Source organism: Sorghum bicolor, chromosome 6 (assembly GCF_000003195.3).
Source record: "Sorghum bicolor cultivar BTx623 chromosome 6, Sorghum_bicolor_NCBIv3, whole genome shotgun sequence".
Taxonomy (NCBI): Eukaryota; Viridiplantae; Streptophyta; class Magnoliopsida; order Poales; family Poaceae; genus Sorghum; species Sorghum bicolor.
The window spans coordinates 61,150,709-61,173,906 of record NC_012875.2 but is presented as its reverse complement, the minus strand read 5'-3'; the positions used below and the strand labels follow the sequence as shown (position 1 = coordinate 61,173,906).

The following is a 23,198-nucleotide window of genomic DNA, read 5'->3' as shown; positions in this document are numbered from 1 at the left end:
TTTCTACAAACTTCACTAAGCAAGTGAGTTAGTAAAACAAATGACGAAGCAATTCTAGCACTAGCTCAACTAAGCTATGCAAGCCACCTATACAAAATAGTACAAGGCTAAACACTAAACCACAACAACAAGTGAAGGTTACACAATGACTCTACTCTAAACAAGAATAAGCTAAACAACTAGCAAGGTAAGCAAGTAAGTAAAATAGTGGAGAGTGATTGTTATACCGACGTTGTAGAGAAGAGATATATCCAATCAATCACAAGAGAGAATCCTCGGCACAAGATGACACACGATTTTTTTACCGAGGTTCACTTTTGTGGCGATACACCCACTTGATGGACACGAGCTAATTGTCAATTCAAAGCCAAACCCTCAGCAGGTGCCGCACATCCACTCCAAGATGGGGATCCTCCAAGCCATGAGCAATCCACTAGAGTAGCCAATTGCGATCTCCCGTGGAAAAGGCTCAAGAATCCCTCACAAATCACTTGGTGAGGCTCGAAACAATCTCCAATCATGAGCTCAACACCTCCGCTGCTCCAAGCCATCTAGGACGTCAGGAAACACCCAAGAGTAATAAGAAATCCACAGCAAACTCAAGTATCAAGTGCCACTGATGCAACTCACTAAGCAATGCACTTGAATCTCACTCAATCTCACTAGGATTGGCAATCAAGTAAGGAGATGAGTGGAGAGAGTGTTCTCTAGCTTAAAGTATGCCTCAAGTATTCCAAAGTGCAAGAGAGAACCCCCAAAGCCGACCACCTTTAATTTATAGCCCCCTCAAACAAATAGAGTCGTTGGCTCTTTCACTGGGCAAAAGTCGGGGCCACCGGACTCGCTGCAGGTGAGCCATCGGATTCTCAAACCCTGCGTCCGGTGCTTAGAAGACAGCCATGTGTCCCCTACTTGAATCTCACGCGTCGATCTCTAACGGTCACATTCAAACCACTAGACGCGGTTAAGTACCCACCGAACCCGTACGTAGAGAGGGTGTTTTTCGTGTGTGATCACCAGACGCGGGCCACCGGATGCTCTCCTGCGTCCAATGTCGCGAGCGCTTTTGCAGTGAACCACCAGACGCACATCACCGGACTCGCTCATCTTACTGTGCATGGGTCCGGTGTGTACACCCTAGCAAGTACCACTCACCGGACGCATAGAGCGCATCCGGTGCAGCGTCTGATGCTGCCAACACCAGCGTCTGGTCACTCCCGCGACTTCTCCAAACTTTCTACTGGCGCAATAGAAAATATGTGTTTTATTTTCTCAAAAGCGTCGAATTCCGCTAAGCTTGCGAGGCGGGAGGGAGAGAGGAACCCAAACCCTTCTCTACCCTAGGAACTCCACCTCCTTTGTAAATGTGCTAACACCACCAAGTGACCACCATTGTTCATGTGTGTTAGCATTTCATAAACATTTTCCCAAAGAAGTTAGGTTAGCACTTTATTAGATCCTAATGCATATGCTCAAGATATGGACCTAGTAGCACTTGATTCGAGAGATGATCGTGATTTCCCCTCTTGATAGTCGACTATCTATTCTAAAACCGGTCAATCACTTCTCTACTCATCTAAGACTGGCAAAAGAAAAACCCTATGTTTATACCTTTGCCTTGATCACTTTACTCCTTGTCTATCACCATGATCTTCACTTCATGCTTCATCTCTTTGTAATCATGTGGCCACCTTTCTATGCCACCTTGCACCTTCATCGTATGTGTTGCTATACCTAACTCAAATCACTTAAACACAAGCTATTAACAATTTGTGTCATTAATTATCAAAACCAAACTTGGGCTTTTAGCGGCGCCGCTAGCGTGGCCCTAGGCCGACGAGGATGTCGGGGAGAGACGGGGGCTGCTCTCACCGCCGATTGCACGGAGGATGACGATGGAGTGACGAGGGTGGCCTGAGTGAGCGGATGGGGGCGCAAGGGAGCAAGTCGACGCGCGGCCAATGAGGGTCAACGGGCTACTGGCTAGCAAGGGTGCTGACGGACAGAGGAGGAAAGTGGCTTGACGGTGGCGACGGTGAAAGAGGGAAACAAAGACAGTGCAAGAGAGAGAGAGAGAGAGAGAGAGAGAGCGGCGACAGGTCTTTGTTTTCTCGATCAGCGCCAAGACTTGTGTCATGGATCTTGGCTTCGAGGTCAACGCCAAGATCTAGTTGGAGCCACATATCTTGGCTCTGAGGTACCAATCACGTTAGTGCCACCTAGGACTAGGATGTTGGCTAGGCACCTCGAAGCCCACATTGTTCGTTTAGCTAATAAGCCATATTAGAAAGTACTGTTGGCTGATTTGTTGTGAGAGAAAAATACTGTTGGATGACTGATAAATTTATGACGCCAAAACGCATGTTTCCTTTATTTATTACCTCCAACTAGTGATCACAGTATGCTTACAGGTTGGTTGGATGGAATAAATAGGAAACTAAAATTGAATTCTAGTGGGTGCAAGTGCAATTTGTTGGGTAATTTGGTTAACTCAGGATGATATATCTTTTGACAAAGCAGTAGCACCATCTTACTTGCAGGTTATCTTGATAAAGACTTACTGGACCAGATCCTGGTCCCTACTACAGGACTAGGATCGCCATTTCATGAAGATCGGTTGCACGGTATTTGAGACAACTGTTTTGAAGGTGTCTGCATGACACGGTTGGAGATTTAGTAATAGAATTGTTTTTTAGTTGTCGAGTCTGGATTTTTCTTTTTTCTTGAATCGAAACCTTTTGTTAGAGTTGCTTGGTCTGTGGTGGTGGTGGTGTCTGTAATAATGACTATTTAGAGCATCCCCAACCGTTTTACATATTTTATTTGGTAAATGAGGAAGTTTGCCAAGTTTCAAATAAATATGTCAAAAATAAAAAGAGTCAATCTCCAGTGATTTAGCATTTTTTTACTTTGCAAAAAAGGAATTTGTGGACCCACATAATTTTTCACTTTGAAAAAAAAAGAATTTGAGTACCGGAGGGGCGACAGAAATCATGCGAGATCACGGTGCCAAGCGCCGGCTCGGTTTGCATATATGCGAGTCCTACTCTAGTATTTGCTAAGTTAATAAAAATACAAAGCTCATTTGCTAAATCGTTGGATAAATGTTTTTAGACTTTTTTGCAAATATAAAAATGTAAAGCCCATATACAAAACAGTTGGATGCTCTTATATGTATTGATCGATGCAGAGGTTGAAATATTAATATATATTTTTTTTAAAAAACTTGGAGCCATGAGTTCTAGACCCAGAATCTGAAGATCAGTTTACGTTTTTTTAAGAGCTATAAACGTATTTTTTTTAAGAAAAAAAGGCTCCAGCAGCAGGTGGAGCAGAGGAGCAGACTCTCTGTTCTGTTCCCTTCTCTCGGCTTCGGCTGGCTTCAGATTCACAGTTCGCACCCCTAGAGCTCGTCGTTGCCCGCACCTTCTCTCTGTTCCCTTCGGCTTCACCTTGTCTTGCGTTGCCCGCAACCCAAAGCGGATCAAATCAAACCCTAGATCTCCTCTAGCCTCCCCGTCCTTCTGATCCCATCCCTCTCATGGATTCCTCCTCCTCCTCGTCCAGCCTGAGCCAGCAGCCCGAGTTCGACTACCTTTTCAAGCTCCTCCTGATCGGCGACTCCGGCGTCGGCAAGAGCAGCCTCCTCCTCCGTTTCACCGCCGACTCCTTCGAGGACCTCTCCCCCACAATAGGTGATCTCTTTGGCTTCGATTATATTCCCCGATCTGATCGCCTCGCCGCAATAGTCTAATCTCAATCTCTGTTCCGCTTTTTATTTCCTTCCTTCATTCAGGTGTTGACTTCAAGGTGAAGATGGTTAGCATTGGTGGCAAAAAACTCAAGCTTGCCATCTGGGACACAGGTACCAAACCATCGTCTTAGCAACACTAGCCTGGAATTTCCCCTTTTTTTTCTTTTTTATTTTTTACTACTATATATGCATCCATCCACCACTTAAGTCAGTCTGTCCATAACATAAGTCAAGTTTTGGCAAACCGATCCATGGCTTATAATCTGGATAGTAATACCTCAAAAGCAAGGTTCAAGAAAACGCTAGGTGGGTGCTAGCCTATTGATCACCGCCTAGGAAGACTAAAACGTAGATTAATCGTTTGTGATTTTTTTTATATTTTTTTGCCGCTGACAGCAAAATCAGTAGTTGACAGCCTGCAGAGAGTAAACAGCACATGAACAAATACATCATGCATTTAGAAATTCAGAGAATTGCAAGATAGTAAGTGACTAGCATGTTGAGTTACAGACTACTGGACAGTCAATCACTCAATATCAATTCTCAACCCCAAATCCCCAATCCAATTGATCAATATTTAATCAACATGTAGAGTGGTAGACATTGAGCTTGTAGAATACATACTGAAGGACAGGGAGTGAACGAGGGAGGACAGGCAGGAAAACACCCAAGGCCTGCACCGGCTGTGCTGGCAACTCGAGCTCAGGTTCTGCCGATTGGAGTGGGGCTGGGATTCCACTCAGAATCGTCGGCACGAGCGACGGCGGGTCGCAGTGTGCAGACGCTGTGAGGAGAGAAACAGATAGGTGAGTTGGAAAATCTGGACGACTGGATGGCTGCTGTACGGTTGCTCTGTTTTTGCTCTCCCACTGCACGCTCGTTTTCCCTGACCGTGTGCTCTTTGTTCCCACTCGCGAGCGCACCTGAGCTGCTTTCCCACCCGCCCGCGCGAGCTGCTTTCCCACGCGTGAAGTTCCGCCTACCTGCACGCGAAACCCTGCTCACACGCTTCCGCCCGTGCGCCAACGCCGCCCAAGGCTGCTTTTCGACGTTTCCGTGGCGCCTCCCGTGTAGGCACGCCTGGCGCTTAATTGGCCGCACAGGCCCTAAACGCAATGTTGGGACAGCGTTTAGCGCTTAATCATTTTGTTTTCTCTACAATTGTTTCAAGAGCTAGCTATTCCATTGCACAGTGCCATTCTTGTTCTGATTTTGTCCATTTCCCCCCTATATACCTCTTATCACATTCTTTGAGTATGATTGTTTCTTTATTGTCGCTGGTCACTAACTGTTATGCAGCTGGACAAGAGAGATTTAGGACCTTGACCAGCTCTTACTACAGAGGGGCACAGGGGATCATTATGGGTAAGTTTGTGATTTTGTTGCATTGTTCAAGGAATCGTTACCGTGGTCTGCACTCCTCTTCTGTCCTTTCTGTCATGCATCAGATGAAGTTACTGACATGTCACTGGGAAGTCTCGAGTGTCTTTAAATGCCAAATGAAATCTTCAGCTAATTTGCCTTCCCTTCCCTTTTTCTACTAAGACATGCTCTAGTTAATAATGTTAATGTGTTTTTGATTGAAGTTTAAATTATCAAATGGGTGAATTCCCCTTTAATAACCAAACTGCATAAATTCCATATGAAGCTTTGTGTAACTGTAGAGTCACTGCACAACTAGGGAAAGCATTTCTGGTTATACTTATGCATGCACATTGGTATATTGTATAGGTGGCATACTTTTATCCTTTTTTTTATCTGCGTGAATCATGTCTAGCTCTATTGAATTATTGCATAGAGAAGCATGATAATTCATGTCTTGTTAAATTTCCATTTCCAGTGTATGATGTCACTCGACGGGAAACATTTACCAATCTTTCTGATATATGGGCGAAGGAAATTGACCTGTATTCAACCAACCAGGACTGTATAAAGATGCTTGTTGGAAATAAAGTAGACAAGGTACTTGTAAGAATCAATTCTAAATCTTGCAAACTTTGTTTGCACCTTTTATCCTTTCTTTCTGATTGAGTAATCTTAGGTGCAATCGTGAAAACCCTTTACAAAATCATATTTAAAAGTTTTCAGCAATTTTGAAACTATGCACACCAATAGTGCATCTATAGATGTGCATTGTCACAAAATTTGAGATTCAAACTCGTTTTGCAAAAATTCATATGAAAACAACAAATTTCATTTGCATACGCACTACATGACAAAATTCTTGGATTTTTGTCCTTTAGTGCATATGCAGATGAAATTTGTTATTTTCATATGAATTTTTGCAAAATGAGTTTGAATCTTAAATTGTGACAATGCACATCTATAGATGCATTATTGGCGTGCATAGTTTCAAATTTGTTCAAAACTCCTAAGTATGATTTTAATGGGGTTGCCATGGATTGCACCCAAGATGTGGTTTGCACTGAATATTTTGCCCTCATCTTTTACTACCCTATAACTGATTTGAAGAGTTTATTTTGGCAGGAAAGTGAGAGATGTGTCACAAAAAAAGAGGGGATTGAATTTGCCAGGGAATACGGATGTTTATTTCTAGAATGCAGTGCAAAAACAAAAGTAAATGTAGAACAGTGCTTTGAGGAACTCGTTCTAAAGGTATGTATTGGGATTTGACATTTAGATTTAGAATTATTTATTTCGCAATAGTATCATGCATGCACACTTGAAACATAGACAATACATGTTTGCCAAATGTTGGATTGAGGTATCAGGTCATTTTCGATCATACTCTGGTGCACTCATTGCTTGTTTAGCCTTAGCTTAGACAGAAAATGTGCAGACTAGCGAGATGAAATGAGGAATGGGCTAGCAGATTCTTTTATACATCTGTGTCCTTGAATAAATTAGATTTGTTTATTTGTAGCAAGTATATTGGGTTGTAGTTATTGATTGAGGTTACTCGTATTGCAGATATTAGACACGCCAAGCCTCCTCGCGGATGCTTCCTCGGGGGCCAAGAAGAACATCTTCAAGCAGAAGCCTCCGGAAGCTGACGCGGCGGCAAGCAGCTGCTGTTAACATGCTTTTGTCATGCTAATTCTGCGCCCTCGTGTGGACGATAAATTTATTGCGTAAAGTGATAAGCTTTGTTGTGTGGGTTTATTTTTGCTTTTGGTCCTGTATATTGCCATGCTGAATTTACAACAACAGTGCGTCGGCAGCAGCTATATTTATAATGTATCAAGTTACCTGACGCTGACAGTATAGTGTGTTCTTGTTCCCTTGTGAACTCCGGAGTCTTTTGTACCATGTGTGGAGGTTTACGACCTGCTCATCCATCAACACTATAACTAGAAGGGGGATGGGCTCGATCTTCACTGCTGTGCCTGTCGACGATTTCGGTACTGATAGGCGCGGGGTACTACCATTAGCCTTGTTTAGTTCACTCTAAAAATAAAAAACTTTTCAAGATTTTCTATCACATCGAATATTACGATACATGCATAAAATATTAAATATAAATGAAAATAAAAATTAAATTGCACAGTTTGCTTGTAAATCGGAAGACGAATCTTGTAAGCCTAGTTATTTTATCATTGGACAATGTTTGTTAAATAAAAACGAAAGTGCTACAATATTAACATCCAAAAACCTTTTGATCTAAACAAGACCTAAGACTCTTTAAGTAATCCTAAATGCTACCTATACTTTAAATGACTAGTGTACATGAAAAAATCATCCTCTAACAGAACGCAATGTGAACATCATTTTGCGTTGGAGGTGAGAGGGAACCTAAAACTGTGTCGCTCTCTCTCCTGTCTCCTCGACCCAAATCTGCACAATCGATGATGGTGGGCCTGCAACGTGGAGCTCCACGTGGAGGCAGCTCGCAAGCGCACTTGGAAGCTTCGCTGGGGAGGTCGCGTCCGCACCACCCCTTGTCGGCCGCTCACTAGTCAGATCCACCGCTTGTCGGTCCATCCCGTCGAGGTTGGCCTAGATTTCACCGATTGGCGAGGAGCTGCAGCCATGGCGTCCTCGGTCCCCGCTGGTGGCCGCGCCGCTGCCATCGGTGAGAAGGGTACGAGCGTGAATCCACAAGGGGAGGTGGAGGGGGAGGCTGTAATGGATCTACTGCAGGGGCGGAGCTTGGCAGGAGAGGTGGAGGGGGAGGTCACTGTGGATCTGCTTCAGGGGTGGAGCTTGGCAGGGGCGACAACTTGCTTTTGTTGTCCGTGATAGGAAGGGAAGAGGTGGCGGCGGCTATGAAGTCGGGGCTCGGCACTCGCGAGAGGAGGAAGAGAAGATGCGTCTGCTGTTGGAGAGGGAAGATTATGAGTCTCGTACCCGTTCGCCTAACCTAAATTGTGAATTGATCATCCATTTTAGATTACTGTTGGAGACGATCTAAGAAAAGGTGAGCAGAGGCAGGGCAAAGCAGATAGGAGGAGAGTTGTATTGCAATTGCATTTGAGAGGAAGAGGATCGATTCACAGGCAGCCAAGGGGGCGTGGGTGCTAGCGTCCGCCCATCGGACAATAGCATCCATCCGAGGGTTTTCCGTCTACTCCTAGCGCGCGTGCTCCCGCCTGCTATGCACAAAAGGACGCTACCAGACCTGGCTCACGCCAACTCACCCATCTCACATGCAAATCATTTTTAACGAACTAAAAAAGTAATAACTGCTAAACAAAAATTCAAATTAAATTATGACTACACCATCAGATTTCTTGCAATAAATCCTTTAAAATAAGATCCCACATAATATATTCACGTAAATTTTATTAATAAACATTTATCTTATGAAGATAATACATCATAAAACAACACTAAATACATTGTAGAACATCGCATATCTAGCACGTGAACAACACTAACTATATTGAAAGGTCTTAATATGGCTAGAGGGGGGTGAATAGCCTATTTAAAAAGTTCTACAAAAACACTAGAGCCAGAGGTTAGTAAAAAACAAAGCGAAGCTTTTTGCTCTAGCTCTAATGGGGTGTTTACAAGCCACCTGCCCAACAATTCTAGTTGCTATGATCACTATGCACACAAGAACTAAGTCTCTACTTACACTAGAGAGCTACCTAAAGTTTCTATACAAGAAGTAAGCTATTCTAGTTTGCAAGAAAGTAAGAGAGAGTTTGATCTTTATACCACCACGTAGAGGGGATGAACCAATCAATAATATAAAGTCCAATCACCGGGAGAAATCCAATGAACAAACACAATGGAGACAAACAATTTTTCTCCCGAGGTTCACGTGCTTGCCGGCATGCTACGTCCCCGTTGTGTCGACCAACACTTGGTGGTTCGGTGGCTAAGAGGTGTAGCACGAACCTCGTCCTCACTAGGACACCACAAGAACCTAACCACAAGTGAGGTAGCTCAATGACACGAGCAATCCACTAATGTTGCCTTTGGCTCTCCGCCGAGGTAGGCACAAACCTCTCACAATCACCGGGAGATGGCCACGAACAATCACCAACTCGTGCCAATGCTCCTCCGCTGCTCCAAGCCGTCTAGGTGGCGGCAACCACCAAGAGTAACAAGAAAACCGTAGCTAGAACGATCCCCAAGTGCCACTAGATGCAATCACTCAAGCAAATGCACTTGGAATCACTCCCAATCTCACAAAGATGTTTAATCTATGAAGGAGATGAGTGGGAGGTGTTTGCTTAGGCTCACAAGGATGTCAAGTATGTTAGAATGCCAAGAGAGTAAGCCCCAAGTCCGACCAAACACGTATATAAAGCCCCTCAAACAAATAGAGTCGTTGGCTCTTTCACTGGGCGAAATACGGGGTCACCGGACGCTCTTAAAGGGGCACCAGACGCTCAGCCCTTGCGTCCGGTGCTCCAGCGTCAGCCACGTGTCGCCTTTTGAACTTCTCGTGTCAGAGTCTAACGGTCACCTGCAGTGCACCGGACGCTGAGCAATCCGGTGCACATCGGACTCATGCGCAGAGAGTTCCGCAAACCTGCGGGTCACCAGACGCTAAGCACCGGTAGCGTCCGGTGCTCACCGGACCCATGCGCAGAGAGGGTCGCAAAACGTCTGCACACCGGACGCTAACCACCGGACGCACAGGCCTGCGTCCGGTGTCTGTCGTCCGGTGCCTTACCCTAGCTGGGCCAGGCACTGTCTGCACCGGACGCTCAGACGTAGCGTCCGGTGCTCCAGAAGCCAGCGTCCGGTGAGTGTCTTCTCAGCAAGAAACACTCCCGCGACTACTCCAATTTTCCCACCGACGCAATAGAAAATATGCACTTCATTTTCTCAAAAAGCGCCTAATCCCGCCTCGCAAGCTCGGCGGGAGGGAGAGAGGAACCCATCCTCTCTCTACCTTTGAAACTGCATCTCCTTCTCAAAGTGTGCCAACACCACAACGTGTGTACCAACAAGTGCACATGTGTTAGCATTTTCACAATCATTCTTTGAAGGAGTTAAGTTAGCTCACTAGGTTCTAAATGCATGCACAAGAACAATAACACCTAGTGGCACTTGATAACCGCTTAGCCAAAGAATTCCCCTCTTTATAGTACGGCTATCTATCCTAAATGTGATCACACCCTCTATGGTGTCTTGATCACCAAAACCAAAACCCTAAGCAATACCTTTGCCTTGAACTCCATAGGGTTTTGTTTTTCTCTTTCTTCTTTTCCAAGTTGAGCACTTGATCATCTTGTGGTTATCACCATCAACACCATGATCATCACTTGCTCCTTCACTTGGCATGTACTAACCTCATTAAGTCTACACACACTTAGCATAGAGGTTAGTACTAGGGTTTCATCAGTTATCCAAAACCAAACTAGGGCTTTCATATATGCTAAAACATTACATGTATACTAAGTGAACATCCACAGATATTATAGAACATCGCATATATAATACGTGAACAACCCTAAATACATCGTAAAACATCATATATATAATAAGTGAACATCCTTAGATACGCCATAGAACAACACTAAATATATTATAAAACATTGCATATATATAGGACGTCAACAACACTAAATATATCGTAGAACATCACATTTAGTATATTATATTGCATCACATATATAATACTCACCCCGTCCATGAAAGAGTCAATTTCTAGAGTTGTTCTAAATCGAACTTTTTAAACTTTGACCAAATTTATAGAAAAAATGCTAAAATTTATGGTATCAAATTAGTATCGTTAGATTCATCATATAATATATTTTCATATGATGCGTGTTTTATGTCATAGACGTTGTTTGTCTTTTCTACAAAGTTAGTCAAACTTAAAAAAGTTAGACTGACACAGATTCTAGGAATTGATTCTTTCGTGGACGGAGGGAGTATGTGAACACTAAATATATTTTAGAACATCACATGTATACTATAAATTAAGAATGAACAATAATAAATACATAACACAAAAAAAGAAAATAAAAAATAAATGATACACAAAAATAAAAAAAGCAAAAGATAAATAACAAAGAACGATTAAGAAATAAAACATGAATTAAAGAGTATATTATGAAAATATATTATATGATAAATCTAATGGTACCAATTTAGTACTATAAATCTTAGTGTTTTTTCAAGTAATTCGATCAAAATTTAAAAAGTTTGACTTAGGAGTTGAAGATTTCAGGGATACAACATCTGATGTTCTATTATTTTTTTTATTTTTTTATTTTTTTCTTATTATCTTTTGTTGTTCTATGTTGTTTTTATGTTCGTGGATGTGATGTTCTATATTTTTATGTTCATGTATCATATATGTGATGTTTTTTATATTCACGTGGTATATATATAATATTTTATGCTATATGTAGCAATGTTCGTGTAATATACGTGTGATGTTCTGCGATATTTTGTTTCAATGTTCATGTGGTATGCTTGCAATGATGCTTTCGTAATATACATGTTATGTTCTATGATATTTTTATGTTCACACAGAATATATCAGTATACATATGATGTTCTATGATGTATTTACTAATCTTTATGTAGTATACTTCCTCTGGCCCAAAATAAGTGATGTTTAGGTTTCTTGAGAAAGTTTGACTAAATATATATTAGAAACATTATTCATGGTACATAATTAGTATCATTGGAAAAAAATTTGAGTCTAGTTTTTTAATAAATTTATTTAGAGATATAAATATTGCACGTATTTTCTATAAATCGAGACAAACTCGTGGCACAAAAATTTGGGACGGAGGGAGTACCTGTGATGTTCTATGGTATATTTAGTGATGTTCACGTAATATATATGCGATGTTATATAATATATTAGTGATGTTTTATTGTGTATTTAATGATGTTCACTTAGTGATGTTCACGTAATATATATGCGATGTTCATTTAATGATGTTATATATATATATATATATATGATGTTCTATAGTATATTTTAGGGTGTTTGGAAAGTACCATGTGATGTTCTTTAAATTTTTTCTCTATTTATATGTTTACTTATAGTTTGCTCTAGATTTTATTTTTTATTTATGTTATGTTATGTTATTTATTTATTTATGTACATTATTATATCAATTATATAAACATAAAATTAGGATACTGTTCTCTAAATTGACAACATTTTTCTTAAAAAGGTGGAATATTGTTCTTTGAACTTAGAACATCGTTTCTGCTCGATAAAAAATATTCTACCTATGCATGTTGGACCTTGTTTTGAAGGATTTAATGTAAAAAAATCTGATTGTGTAAACAGAATTCAATTTGAATGTTTAGTTTACGAGTTATGATTTTTCTGTTTCACTAAAAGTCATTGTACATGTGAGATCTGACGTGACCAATTAATTACCGGCAGTCTTCCCGCACGCGTGCTGCTGCAATGATTCCCCCATGCGATGTAACCGTCCGAATGACCGGATCCTAGCAGGCCCCGCATCCATCCTGATGGACCGCTCCACGCACTGCCGTGCCGTTGCTCCGGACCACTGCTCGGTGGGCCCAGTTATTATATTATAATCTAAATCCATGGACGCAATGTAACACAAATATGTACATATACACATACGTATAGCAGCCTCGTTGAATAGCAACCATTTCCTTATATGGGCCCTAATATGTTAGAGCCACCTAAAATATTTGCATGGCCGGCTTACTAATTTATTTGCTTGATTAACCATAGTCGACACTTGGACGCAGAGAGTTTCTTGCAGTTTATAATGGGTTCACCTCAGCTCCAAGAGACGGTTTGGCTGCACTAAATTCAGAGTTTGCGGTTATCCGAAGGGTCAATATTTGTTATGAGGATCTCTTTTTTTTGTTTCAGTTCATTTGATCCGTCTTAGTAGCTTCTCAGAACAGTGCCATGTAATGATAAACATCATATATAACAGCAATGATGCTTGCCCTGCTATGGTCCATAGACCTTTCTTTCCTCCGTGTAGTTTATAGAGAAACTTTGGATTTCACTTGAGTACGTATGCTAGGAAATTGTATAACAAAATACTAACTTATTTGGAGATCAAGAATTTAAATGATTTTCCTTGGATTTTTTTAAAACCATTTTGGGGACAAAAAGATCTTAACCCAATACTCAAATAAGTATGACAGTTGCTCAATTTCCAAGGTATTAATTAGATTCCACAATTGCAATATCCATCAGTTTAACAATGTGTTGTTAGCATAAAATGCTATTCGTCCGGCTCAATCCCCCGCGCGTTGCCATTGTCACCGACTAGTTAGGTTAGTCTCAATGCATATTTTATAAGAGTATCATGCACATTAAATAAAGTGTCATATAAACAAAATTGCTGACTTGGCAGGGTCATTAAACTAAGAAGTTTCATCAGATGAGAAGTCTATAATTTTTTTAGTAATTATTTAGTTAGTTAGTCTATAATTGAACAATAATTACCATATACAAACGAAAGCCCCAAAAGTTTTGGGACGGGAACTAAACAAGGCCTCAGCTTTGATCAAAGAAAGTTAATACATTCCGTATATCCATCCGATTCAAAGAAAGTAGGCGGTCTTACTTGGCAATTGTCATTCCCGGTCTTACTTGGCAATTGCCATTCCGTATATGGCCTGCTGGATTTCCATTGTTACCAGACGATGACTCACTCCATCACGTACGTTCTCCTCAACCGACCGACCAACCAATCAATCAATCTGCGTTGAGTAACTGGTAGATATATAGGTACTGTTATGGACACACCACAGCCAACCGGTTATCGGGTACCTTTGGGGGACCTTACAAATACAACAGACGGAGTTATATAAAGTTTTAAAATATATCTACTATCATATGTTTATATGTTTGCAACTCATGAAATTTACTGAAGGAAATCAATAGGGAGGGGTGATTGTACATGACCTTCATTTGTACAGTAGTTCAAAGTTACATTCCGTTCGTAGCTGTGCCAAGTTGCTGACATGGAAAAACGGCTGCTCAACTTGTTCATGCTGCAGATTACGTGGAGAGTGTTATGTAAATAGGTTGTGTATATTTTTTTTAAAAAATAAAGTTCATCATCAACAATACACGATTTCAATTAAAAAAATAGAAGATAACATTACTGAAACAGCTATAGATGCGTATTGATAAGCACCCTAAGCTCATCCAGAGCAAGCAGACGAGTTCAAAAGAGGCACAATAAGCCAGGGAAACAATCCTTTCTTTTAGGAACTTAAGTCTCATACCTTTTCTACACCATGAGCTGCATGTACTTTAATTCCACAAGTTTGACTACAGGAAAGCCGAGCTTTGCCGAGTGCCAAAAGTCGGGCACTCAGCTAAGAGCCTCTTTGCCGAGTGCCGCACTCGGCAAAGCCCGGCCCTTTGGACACTCGGCAAAGCAAGACACTCGGCAAAGGGTGACGGTGGTACACACCGTTAGTCTTTGCCGAGTGCCAGAAGTTTGACACTCGACACAGATAGTCTTTGCCGAGTGTTAAATTTGGCACTTGGCAAATATTTTTTTTTGGTTTTTTGTCTCCAATTTTTTTATTAACTTTACACTTTATTTTGAAGCCTAAGTTAAAATTTGGCACAATTCTCGATATATTTCATATATATATTTAACTTATTTTGCTTAAACGTATTTCTTTCGAAAATACAATATTAAACTACAGGTGCATCCAATCATAGAATTAGTTGGTTAGAAAAATGATATTCACAATACTTACTATAGTTTGAGACCATTTTTAGGAGCACACCCGGAATTTCGAACGTCTTATACACGAAATATGGCGACAAAGTTGCGGGAGAAATACATTTAAATTATATAAATTATAAATGAAGTCCAAAAATCTTAAAACTTGACGACGTATCTTTACATCACATGTAGATACTATGATAAAATTTGGAAATGTTTCACAAAAGTTATTATCACGTACGTTAGTTATAAACCCACAACTCTCACATGTGAAATGAAGTGAGAGGTGTTGGTTTATAACTATCGTACATGATAACTTTCGCAAATTGTTCTCAAATTTTTATCATAATGTCCTCATGTGATGTTAAGACGTGTCGCCAGGTTTTAAGATTTTTTGGAGGTTATTTGTAATTTATATAATTAAAATCATTTCTCTCGCAACTTTATCGCCATATTTTATGTATAAGACGTTTGAAATTTTGGACGTGCTTCAAGAAATGGTCTCAAACTATAATAAGTATTGTGAATATCAGTTTTACAATCATCGTATTCTATATATGATTGGATGCACGTGTAGTTCAATATTATATTTTCGGAAGAAATACGTTTAATCGAAATAAATTAAATATATATATGAAATATATCGAGAATTGTGCCAAATTTTAACTTAGGCTTCAAAATAAAGTGCAAAGTAAGTATAAAAAATTTTAAGACAAAAAATAAAAAAATAATTACTTTTTGCCGAGTGCTAAATTTGGCATTCGGCAAAGTTCCTCTTTGCCGAGTGCTGTAGGTTGTGGCACTCGGCAAAGGGTAATTATTTTTTAAAAAAATAAAAATAGAAAATAAGAATTTTTCAAAAAAAACTTTTGCCGCAAGCCAGATCTGGCGGCCCTCGACAAAGGGAAAGGTTTTTTTTCAAAAAAAGAAAACAGAAAATATTTTTTTTTAAAAGACCTTTGACGAGAGTCGGATCCGGCGGCCCATGGCAAAGGGAAAGTCAAATATGCCAGTGCCAACGCAAACCACTCAAACAGCCAGCCCCAACGCAAACAGCCAACACAAACAGGGCCCCAATGCCCGACGCGCCCGGCCGCACCGCTCGCCCGCCCGCGCCACCTGGCCGCCGCGCCGCCCGCTGCGCCCGGCCGCCATGGCCACGTGGCGCCTCCGCCGCGCCGTCGCCGCCCTAGCTGCCTCGCCGCCGCTCTTGCTGCCGCCTCATCCGCGTCCACCTCCGACCCCTCCGCTGCCACCCACGTGTCGCGCAGCCGGGGGCGGTCCCGCCCCCGTGAGACGCGCAGCGTGCGGCGCTGGCGGGGTCCACCCCCGCTGAGCCCCTGGACGTGCCCTGCCTTGAGGCACTCGGCAAAGAAATTCGGGAAAAAAATTTTAATTCTTTACCGAGTGCCTTCCCTGGAGACACTCGGCAAAAGCAACCGTTAGTTAGAAACCCGCCGTGACGGTAACTTTTCTTTGCCGAGAGCCTCCGGAGACACTCGGCAAAGAACCTTTTACCGACGAAAATTTTGCCGAGGGTCCTTTGCCGAGTACGGCACTCGGCAAAGCCTTTACCGAGTGCAATAGTGACTTTGCCGAGTGCCTCAGGCATTCGGCAAAGCAGCTGTTTCCTGTAGTTCAAGGAGCCACAAAACTAAGTCTCACCTAAATGTAATAGGTTTACATGTCAAAGAGTCAATCAACGCCGATAAATCAGCAATATCTAACTATTATCATCATCATTTTCTTCAGTATCTTGCAACAATGCTCCTCGTACTCTTGCCAATAAAAGAATAACAGAAAACATCAGTACCAGCAGGATATCAGGTATGAATTTAACTCCAACTCACATAAAAGTAGTCTTTCAATGGTTGTGTACAACCTCCGAGACACAGGAGCCAATCGCTTCGTAGCTTTAGCAGGAGGAACTTTGCTAGGCAAAGCCACTGCAGGTTTGCAAATCCATAAGCTGACACAGTTTTGATTCTTTCTTACTTGCAAGTATATGCATCAAGAAGCCATGTAACCTGGTGTTTGCTGCTGCACAGGAACAATAATTTGATCCAAGCTTGGAGGTGCACCCGATACACATGGAACCTGATCAGTCACCAGCTTTGGCTTTGTAGCCTTTCTTTTATCGAGGAATGAAAGGGCTTCAAGTTGCTTTTGCATTACTTCGTTTTTTCATGTAAAATACAATATAGATGCATCCAGGGCTACAAACATCACCGTAATGCATTCTAAATACCCAAATATTGAACCAAGAAAACTGCATAGGAATGAAGTGTTTTGCTGTAGTGAAACCCAATTGTTCTCTCAAAAGTGAGAAAAAGGAAACGATATCTAATACTATGTTATAATGCTAGGCTAACACATACCAACGTGTTGGAACTTTCATGACTCAGAAGCATTTTACGAAAAGAATGGAGCACTGAATATGAGCATTTCTATATAACATTATAAACAGCCAGCCGCTAGTTTTTCGGCTGCCAAAAACTGCTGTAACATTTTATATGGCAACCCAGAGTAGACTGCAAAATTGCTTAACATTCTGACAGGCAAATATGTATGTCAAATGAGTACGCTATCTTAAGACACTGTGTACCCAACTTTATTCATCAAGCAGCAGAATAAGTAAGAGCACCAGTACCAAGTTCGTACTAATATATATATAGCAGGTAATGGTGGGACAACCTACTGTTTCAGAGGCTAGACTTTGCATGAGCTGTGACTGTGACACTTGACCTTATTCTGCAAAAGAAAGAAAACAGAATTTGGCACAAACATGATAAATAAATTAAAATTTCCTTGTTCCGGTTAAAAAGGTACGGTTGGCTGATTTGTTGTGAGAGAAAAACACTGTTAGATGACCGATATATTCGGCTGATAAGCTCAAGTGAACAATAAATAAGAATAAGCGACAAGCCAAAAGAAACACCTCTGGATGCATGTTTCTGCTTGGTCTTGTAAGATTCATAGAGCGGAAGCAGGGGCGGAGCCTAGTGGCGGCCAAACTGGGCTTCCGCCCCCCCTTGCTGTGTTAATTTTTTCAATACATGCATGTTACTTTACCAAAGCATCTGCATGTTACCATGCATGTAAGGATCAAAGTGCACCTTTCTATCTTCACATTAGTTTCATATTCCTAGTCTTAGCAATTCTAAAGCTCTTTTTAGTACACTTTGATTATTTGTTCATGTAAATTGCCCCCCCTTGGTTCTAGTTCACCCTCCGCCACTGAGCGGAAGGGAGAAATCAGCAATGGCATCTTTGAGCGCAGATGCAGCAACTCTAGAGAGATAGAGAGAGGCACGCAACGCAACGTACGAGGTCGTGGAGGCCGTCGAGGTTGAGGTTGCTGTGCCAAGCGAGGGAGTGGAGGGCGGTGGCGACGACGCGGAGGCCGCCCGCCCTGGGAATGGGAGTGGGCGCGGAAGAGTACGGTGGTCGGCGCGGGAGAGCATCGGCTTCGTTGTCAGATTTCTCCAGCTTGGCCTCGCCGAAGACAGCGGTCATCCTCATCTCATAGTCACCGCCGCCAGCAGGAATGAAGGAGAGAAGGTGTCGTTCATGTTTTACGTGAGTTGCCTTTGAAAGTGTAAAGACGTGGGGACGCCTCTCCCCCTGTCCCTCCTCCCTGTCGTCTCTTTCTCACTTTGGTCCTCTTCCTCCATTCGGTGGGAAGCAACGGGACAGGAATTGAGTTGCGATGGGAAAATTAGATCTATACCATTAAATAAAAGATCTGAAGTTTAGAAAAATAACATCCGGTACCTATTTCTACCACATCTATTAACTAATGTTAAAGTTGAGAAAAAAAGAGACTGCTAGCGCCCGGACGTCCGACGCTAGTAGCGTGTCCGGACGCTGAGCCCCCAACCCGCACCACACGGAGAAAAGAAAAAAGCGCTAGCAGTGCGTCCGCATGCCGAGTCCACACCTGCGCCACACTGAGAAAAGAAAAAAAGAAAGGAAAAGGAAACCTGCCCGTCCATCGCCCCTGTCCTACTTGCCCCGCACGGAGGACTGCTCTTCATCCGCTCCCCACGCAAGGAGCCCGTCCCCACCCCCACGAGCACGCCACTGCCTGGATTGGAGTGCTCGTGGTGGGGAAGACAGCAAGAGGGGATGGAGCCTGTCTTCCTCAGCGTCGTCTTCGGAGGCGGCCGACCTTCACTACCGCAGATCTGGCGGTGCGTGCTTCACGGCCTTCACGCGACGTGGCCGAGCATCCACAGTTCGCAGGTGGCATTCTGGAGAAGGAGGGTCGGGAATAGCTGCTGACGCGGGGTGGGAGACTCTATTGCGGCGTCGCACGTCAGCGTGAAGGTGGGGGAAGCCCTGGCGGCGCGCTGCAAACCCTATAGTTGCGTCCGGGTGGGCGGGAGGAGTTGAGCGAGAAAGAATCTGCGCGGCGCGCGAGTGGAAAATGAGGCGCGTGAGGGGAAAACGAAATGAAACTGTCGTTTCGGGGCCTGGTTCACGACCAACAGGAATGCGGTCTGTGGGAGAGATTTGGGTGCCGTCCCTAAATTGGGGGCTTGAGTTGGAGCCCTGTTGGAGCTGCGTTTTTTATCTAGACACCCATATTTAGCTATTGGGGCTCAAGTAGGGGCCCTGCTGGAGTTGCTCTAATAACTAAAATTATTGTTCACTGATTTATCATGAGAGAAAAATATTGATAAAGAATTGGCAGCATAAACATTTCTACACAAACTGATAAATCAATAAACCCAGCCAAATCAAATCTGGACAGTAGACACAAATTTGGCAATTATTCAGTAGACACCACGACCAGTTGAAACAGATAGTTACGCTGGATGGAGGTTTAATTTCGATTTATTTACGTTTGGAAAAGGAAAAAACGAGGAAATAGGAGGGGGGAGGGGAAAAGCAAGGAACTTTAGGACTGGAGTGGAAAAAAGAAGCAGCCGAGGAAACTCCTCTCGCCGCGGCCGCGCGCCACCGTACCAGACCGACCACCGGCCGGCTTCCCCCGCCCCCCGGCGAGGAGAGGAGACAAGCCGTACCCAGCCGCACCGCCAAGTATACGGCGGGAGAAGGGGATCTCGCTTTCACTTCGTTGCCGCATGCGCACAGCCCCCTCCTCATGGCACCACCTAGGGGCTAGGGCACCGCCAGCCCCCTTCTCGTCGTCCTCCCCGCGGTAACTCTGGTGAGCATCGTAGCCTCATCGGGCCCGCCCTATGGATGTAACTTCGACCGCTGCCGCCTCCGCCTCCGCCTCAGGCGGGGGGAGGTGGTACACGGGCATGTCGGCGGATAACATCAAGGGCCTGGTGCTCGCGCTCTCCTCCAGCCTCTTCATTGGCGCCAGCTTCATCATCAAGAAGAAGGGACTCAAGAAGGCCGCATCCTCCGGCGTCAGGGCAGGTACGCTTTCTCTTTTCCCCTCCCTGTTCGTACGCGGTGCGCTTGCCTGCTTCTTCAATGCGTCATGGAGAATTGCCCAATTGTATTCACTCTGCTTCACCATAGAACGGATGCCAGATTCATTCTTCTGACATTGCCCATTCCCGAGTTGACCTCATTACCTATATGAACTGAACTCAGCATATTTCATTTTCAATATTTTTCATGCTATATGTTTATGTAACAGCTGCAGTTGGAGTTCAACTGCTTCAATGGTTAACTGACTAAAGCTTACTGAATTTGTGCTATACCAAAATGTCACACCTTTCCCTAGCAAACTATTTTGTTGGTTAAGTGTTGTGTTGGTGATCAAAAAAAAGTGTTGCGTTGCATTGAAGGTAAGTAACGTGTGATCTGACTTATTTCAGTGTCTGATACTCACGTACATGACACCTCCGACTTATGCCCAAAATCGAGAAGACTTATGCCATGTTGTATCTCCAACCCCCTCCTCCCCCTCCTACAGGAGTTTGTATCGCAATTTTCAGCCTCATTTTGTACTCTTTCCCTGAGGTGTCTATGTCATTTATACTACCAAACTGCAGTATTAATGTTCCATGTTATGACAGGGGTTGGTGGTTATTCTTATTTGTATGAGCCTCTTTGGTGGATTGGCATGATAACAAGTAAGCGCTTGCCTCTTCTTTTTCTTCTGTTTCATTCTAATAGATAATAGATAGATAGATTATTGACATACTGTCTCTTTTGGGAAATTCTTTTGCAGTGATTGTTGGAGAAGTTGCAAATTTCGCAGCCTATGCATTTGCTCCGGCTATTTTGGTCACTCCTCTTGGTGCTCTTAGCATTATTATCAGGCATGAGTTCTCAGTCATGGAACTGTATGCATTGCCTTACTGCAACCTTTTGTTCATTTTATCACTAATCTGGCTGTTCTGCAGTGCTGTGCTTGCACATGTAATGCTGCGGGAGAAGCTGCACATATTCGGAATTCTTGGATGTGTCCTATGTGTTGTGGGATCCACCACAATAGTTCTTCATGCTCCACCAGAGCGTGAAATTGAGTCGGTGACAGAAGTGTGGGATCTGGCTACGGAACCAGGTATTTGCTATTGCCCGCTTTGTATCTGCTTAATTGCCTACTTTTTTCTTGAATAATTACACCACACCACCAAGTCATGATCACTTTATGTTGTTTTTCAGCCTTCATGTGTTATGCAGCAGTGGTAATTGCTATAGCTGCCATACTTGTTTATCGGTTTGTCCCACTTTATGGGCAGACACATGTCATGGTCTACATAGGTGTTTGCTCTCTTGTTGGTTCCATCTCGGTATGCATTCTTTTGATATAGCATGTGTTTATGATCTCATGATTGTGTTTTATTACAAAGTCGTTGGCCTAACTATGCAGGTCATGAGCGTGAAAGCTCTCGGCATAGCATTGAAGCTGACCTTTTCAGGAACGAACCAGCTTATGTACCCACAGACATGGGCTTTTACTCTGGTTGTCATCTCATGTATTATTACCCAAATGAATTACTTGAACAAGGTATTCTGATTTTTTGAAAGCGAAATTAAAGTCTTCCCTGTGTTCTTGGATTAATTCCTTTGTATAATCTTATCTTCTGGAATTCCTTTCTTGTATAGACATTGTACAGTTATTTTCTTCTTTTCTCCTTGCCTGTATTCTGATTTTTGAAACCCCTGCTGTTTTTGCTAAAAAAGGTATTTTGATTTCTACTATCTGAACCAATTGTTGTTTTCTTCTTTCCTTGATCTAGCATAGCAGCATAATACAAGGGTGACTTCTAGAAGTTAACTGGACAAAAAAAGAGGAGATTGGTATAGTAGTCCCCAGATGTTGGGAACTACGATAGATTTGGTACCTTAGGGAAATGATGTGTGAATTTTTCTGGTAAAATTGGTGATATGATTGGAATGTTAAAGCTTTAGTTAGCACTACATGGAGCCAAAGTTCAATTCATTAACGACAACATCAGCCTTGCCTGACCAATGAAGCATTATATTTTCCTAAATAAATGGTGATGGTGATCTCTTTTTCTCCTTGTATGCAGGCACTTGACACGTTTAATACAGCAGTTGTGTCACCCATTTATTATACCATGTTCACATCTTTAACTATCTTGGCAAGTGTCATCATGTTCAAGGTATCTGTTTCAATTGCTGTAGCCTCTTTTCAGCTTCATGCTTTGGTTGTGAAATTTATGAGTTTTCCTTGGATTGCATAAAAGTAAACTATATAAGAAATGTTCTGAGCCTGAGCTTCAGGCATAGCCTGTGAATACTTCTGGAGTAGATAGAACTCAGCAGATGAGACCACTTAGTTCCATTTTGTATCTGTATGCAGGACTGGGACAGGCAAAATCCTACACAAATTGTGACTGAGATGTGTGGCTTTGTTACGATCCTTTCTGGAACTTTTCTTCTACATAAAACAAAAGACATGGCTGATGGTGGTATGGATTTCTCATCATACCAACTTTTCTATCTTCCTTTGTGGGTTACATGTTCTGAGACTATTATTTTTCATGTGTCAATGTAGGGCTTTCGACTTCATCCTCCTTCCGTCTTCCTACATCTTCTTCAGTGCGGTTCTCAAAGCAAACAGACGAAGATGGTGAAGGAATTCCTCTAAGATCGTCCGAATCATTCCGGTCACCACATTAACGCTTGTTTGCTAATCATTAATTTGCACGAGTTAGGGGGTGGGTATATATAGATAATATATCCATGAGCTTGTACTAAGGGTATGATGTAGGGATCCTCTTTTGATTTTTTTTTCCTTGGCAGATTTGTATGTATGCCCAACATCTTGTCGAACTCACAATATATTTTCTCAGTGGTTAGCACTCGAGTGGAAATCTGCTGCTTGCGTTGCTATGCGGTCTGGTGGAATTATCAGCATGTTTCTACTGTACTAGTACCTACTCCCTCTATCTCTTATCTCTAAATGTGTT

At 42.5% G+C, this 23,198-nt stretch overlaps 2 protein-coding genes and 1 pseudogene across 4 annotated transcripts; 2 read left to right on the top strand and 1 right to left on the bottom strand.

Annotated features, from left to right (window-relative positions):
• LOC8076692 (ras-related protein RABC1) lies at positions 3,264 to 7,004 on the top strand. 2 transcript variants are annotated; one of them, XM_002448796.2, is made up of 6 exons: positions 3,264 to 3,695; positions 3,797 to 3,865; positions 5,054 to 5,119; positions 5,595 to 5,716; positions 6,242 to 6,370; positions 6,686 to 7,004. In XM_002448796.2, exons 1-6 carry the CDS (start codon positions 3,542 to 3,544, stop codon positions 6,791 to 6,793), a joined length of 648 nt encoding a protein of 215 aa, XP_002448841.1. In that variant the 5' UTR covers positions 3,264 to 3,541; the 3' UTR covers positions 6,794 to 7,004. The 2 variants fall into 2 exon arrangements, with proteins under 2 accessions (XP_002448841.1, XP_021319404.1); XM_021463729.1 differs by lacking the exon at positions 5,054 to 5,119 and having other exon boundaries at positions 3,324 to 3,695.
• Positions 16,553 to 18,351, bottom strand: LOC8064305 (annotated as a pseudogene).
• On the top strand, positions 19,710 to 23,168 carry LOC8076529 (probable magnesium transporter NIPA4). 2 transcript variants are annotated; one of them, XM_021464154.1, is made up of 10 exons: positions 19,710 to 20,223; positions 20,631 to 20,730; positions 20,832 to 20,888; positions 20,987 to 21,077; positions 21,162 to 21,322; positions 21,424 to 21,551; positions 21,632 to 21,769; positions 22,296 to 22,388; positions 22,589 to 22,697; positions 22,784 to 23,168. In XM_021464154.1, exons 2-10 carry the CDS (start codon positions 20,649 to 20,651, stop codon positions 22,906 to 22,908), a joined length of 984 nt encoding a protein of 327 aa, XP_021319829.1. In that variant the 5' UTR covers positions 19,710 to 20,223; positions 20,631 to 20,648; the 3' UTR covers positions 22,909 to 23,168. The 2 variants fall into 2 exon arrangements, with proteins under 2 accessions (XP_021319829.1, XP_002448840.1); XM_002448795.2 differs by lacking the exon at positions 20,631 to 20,730.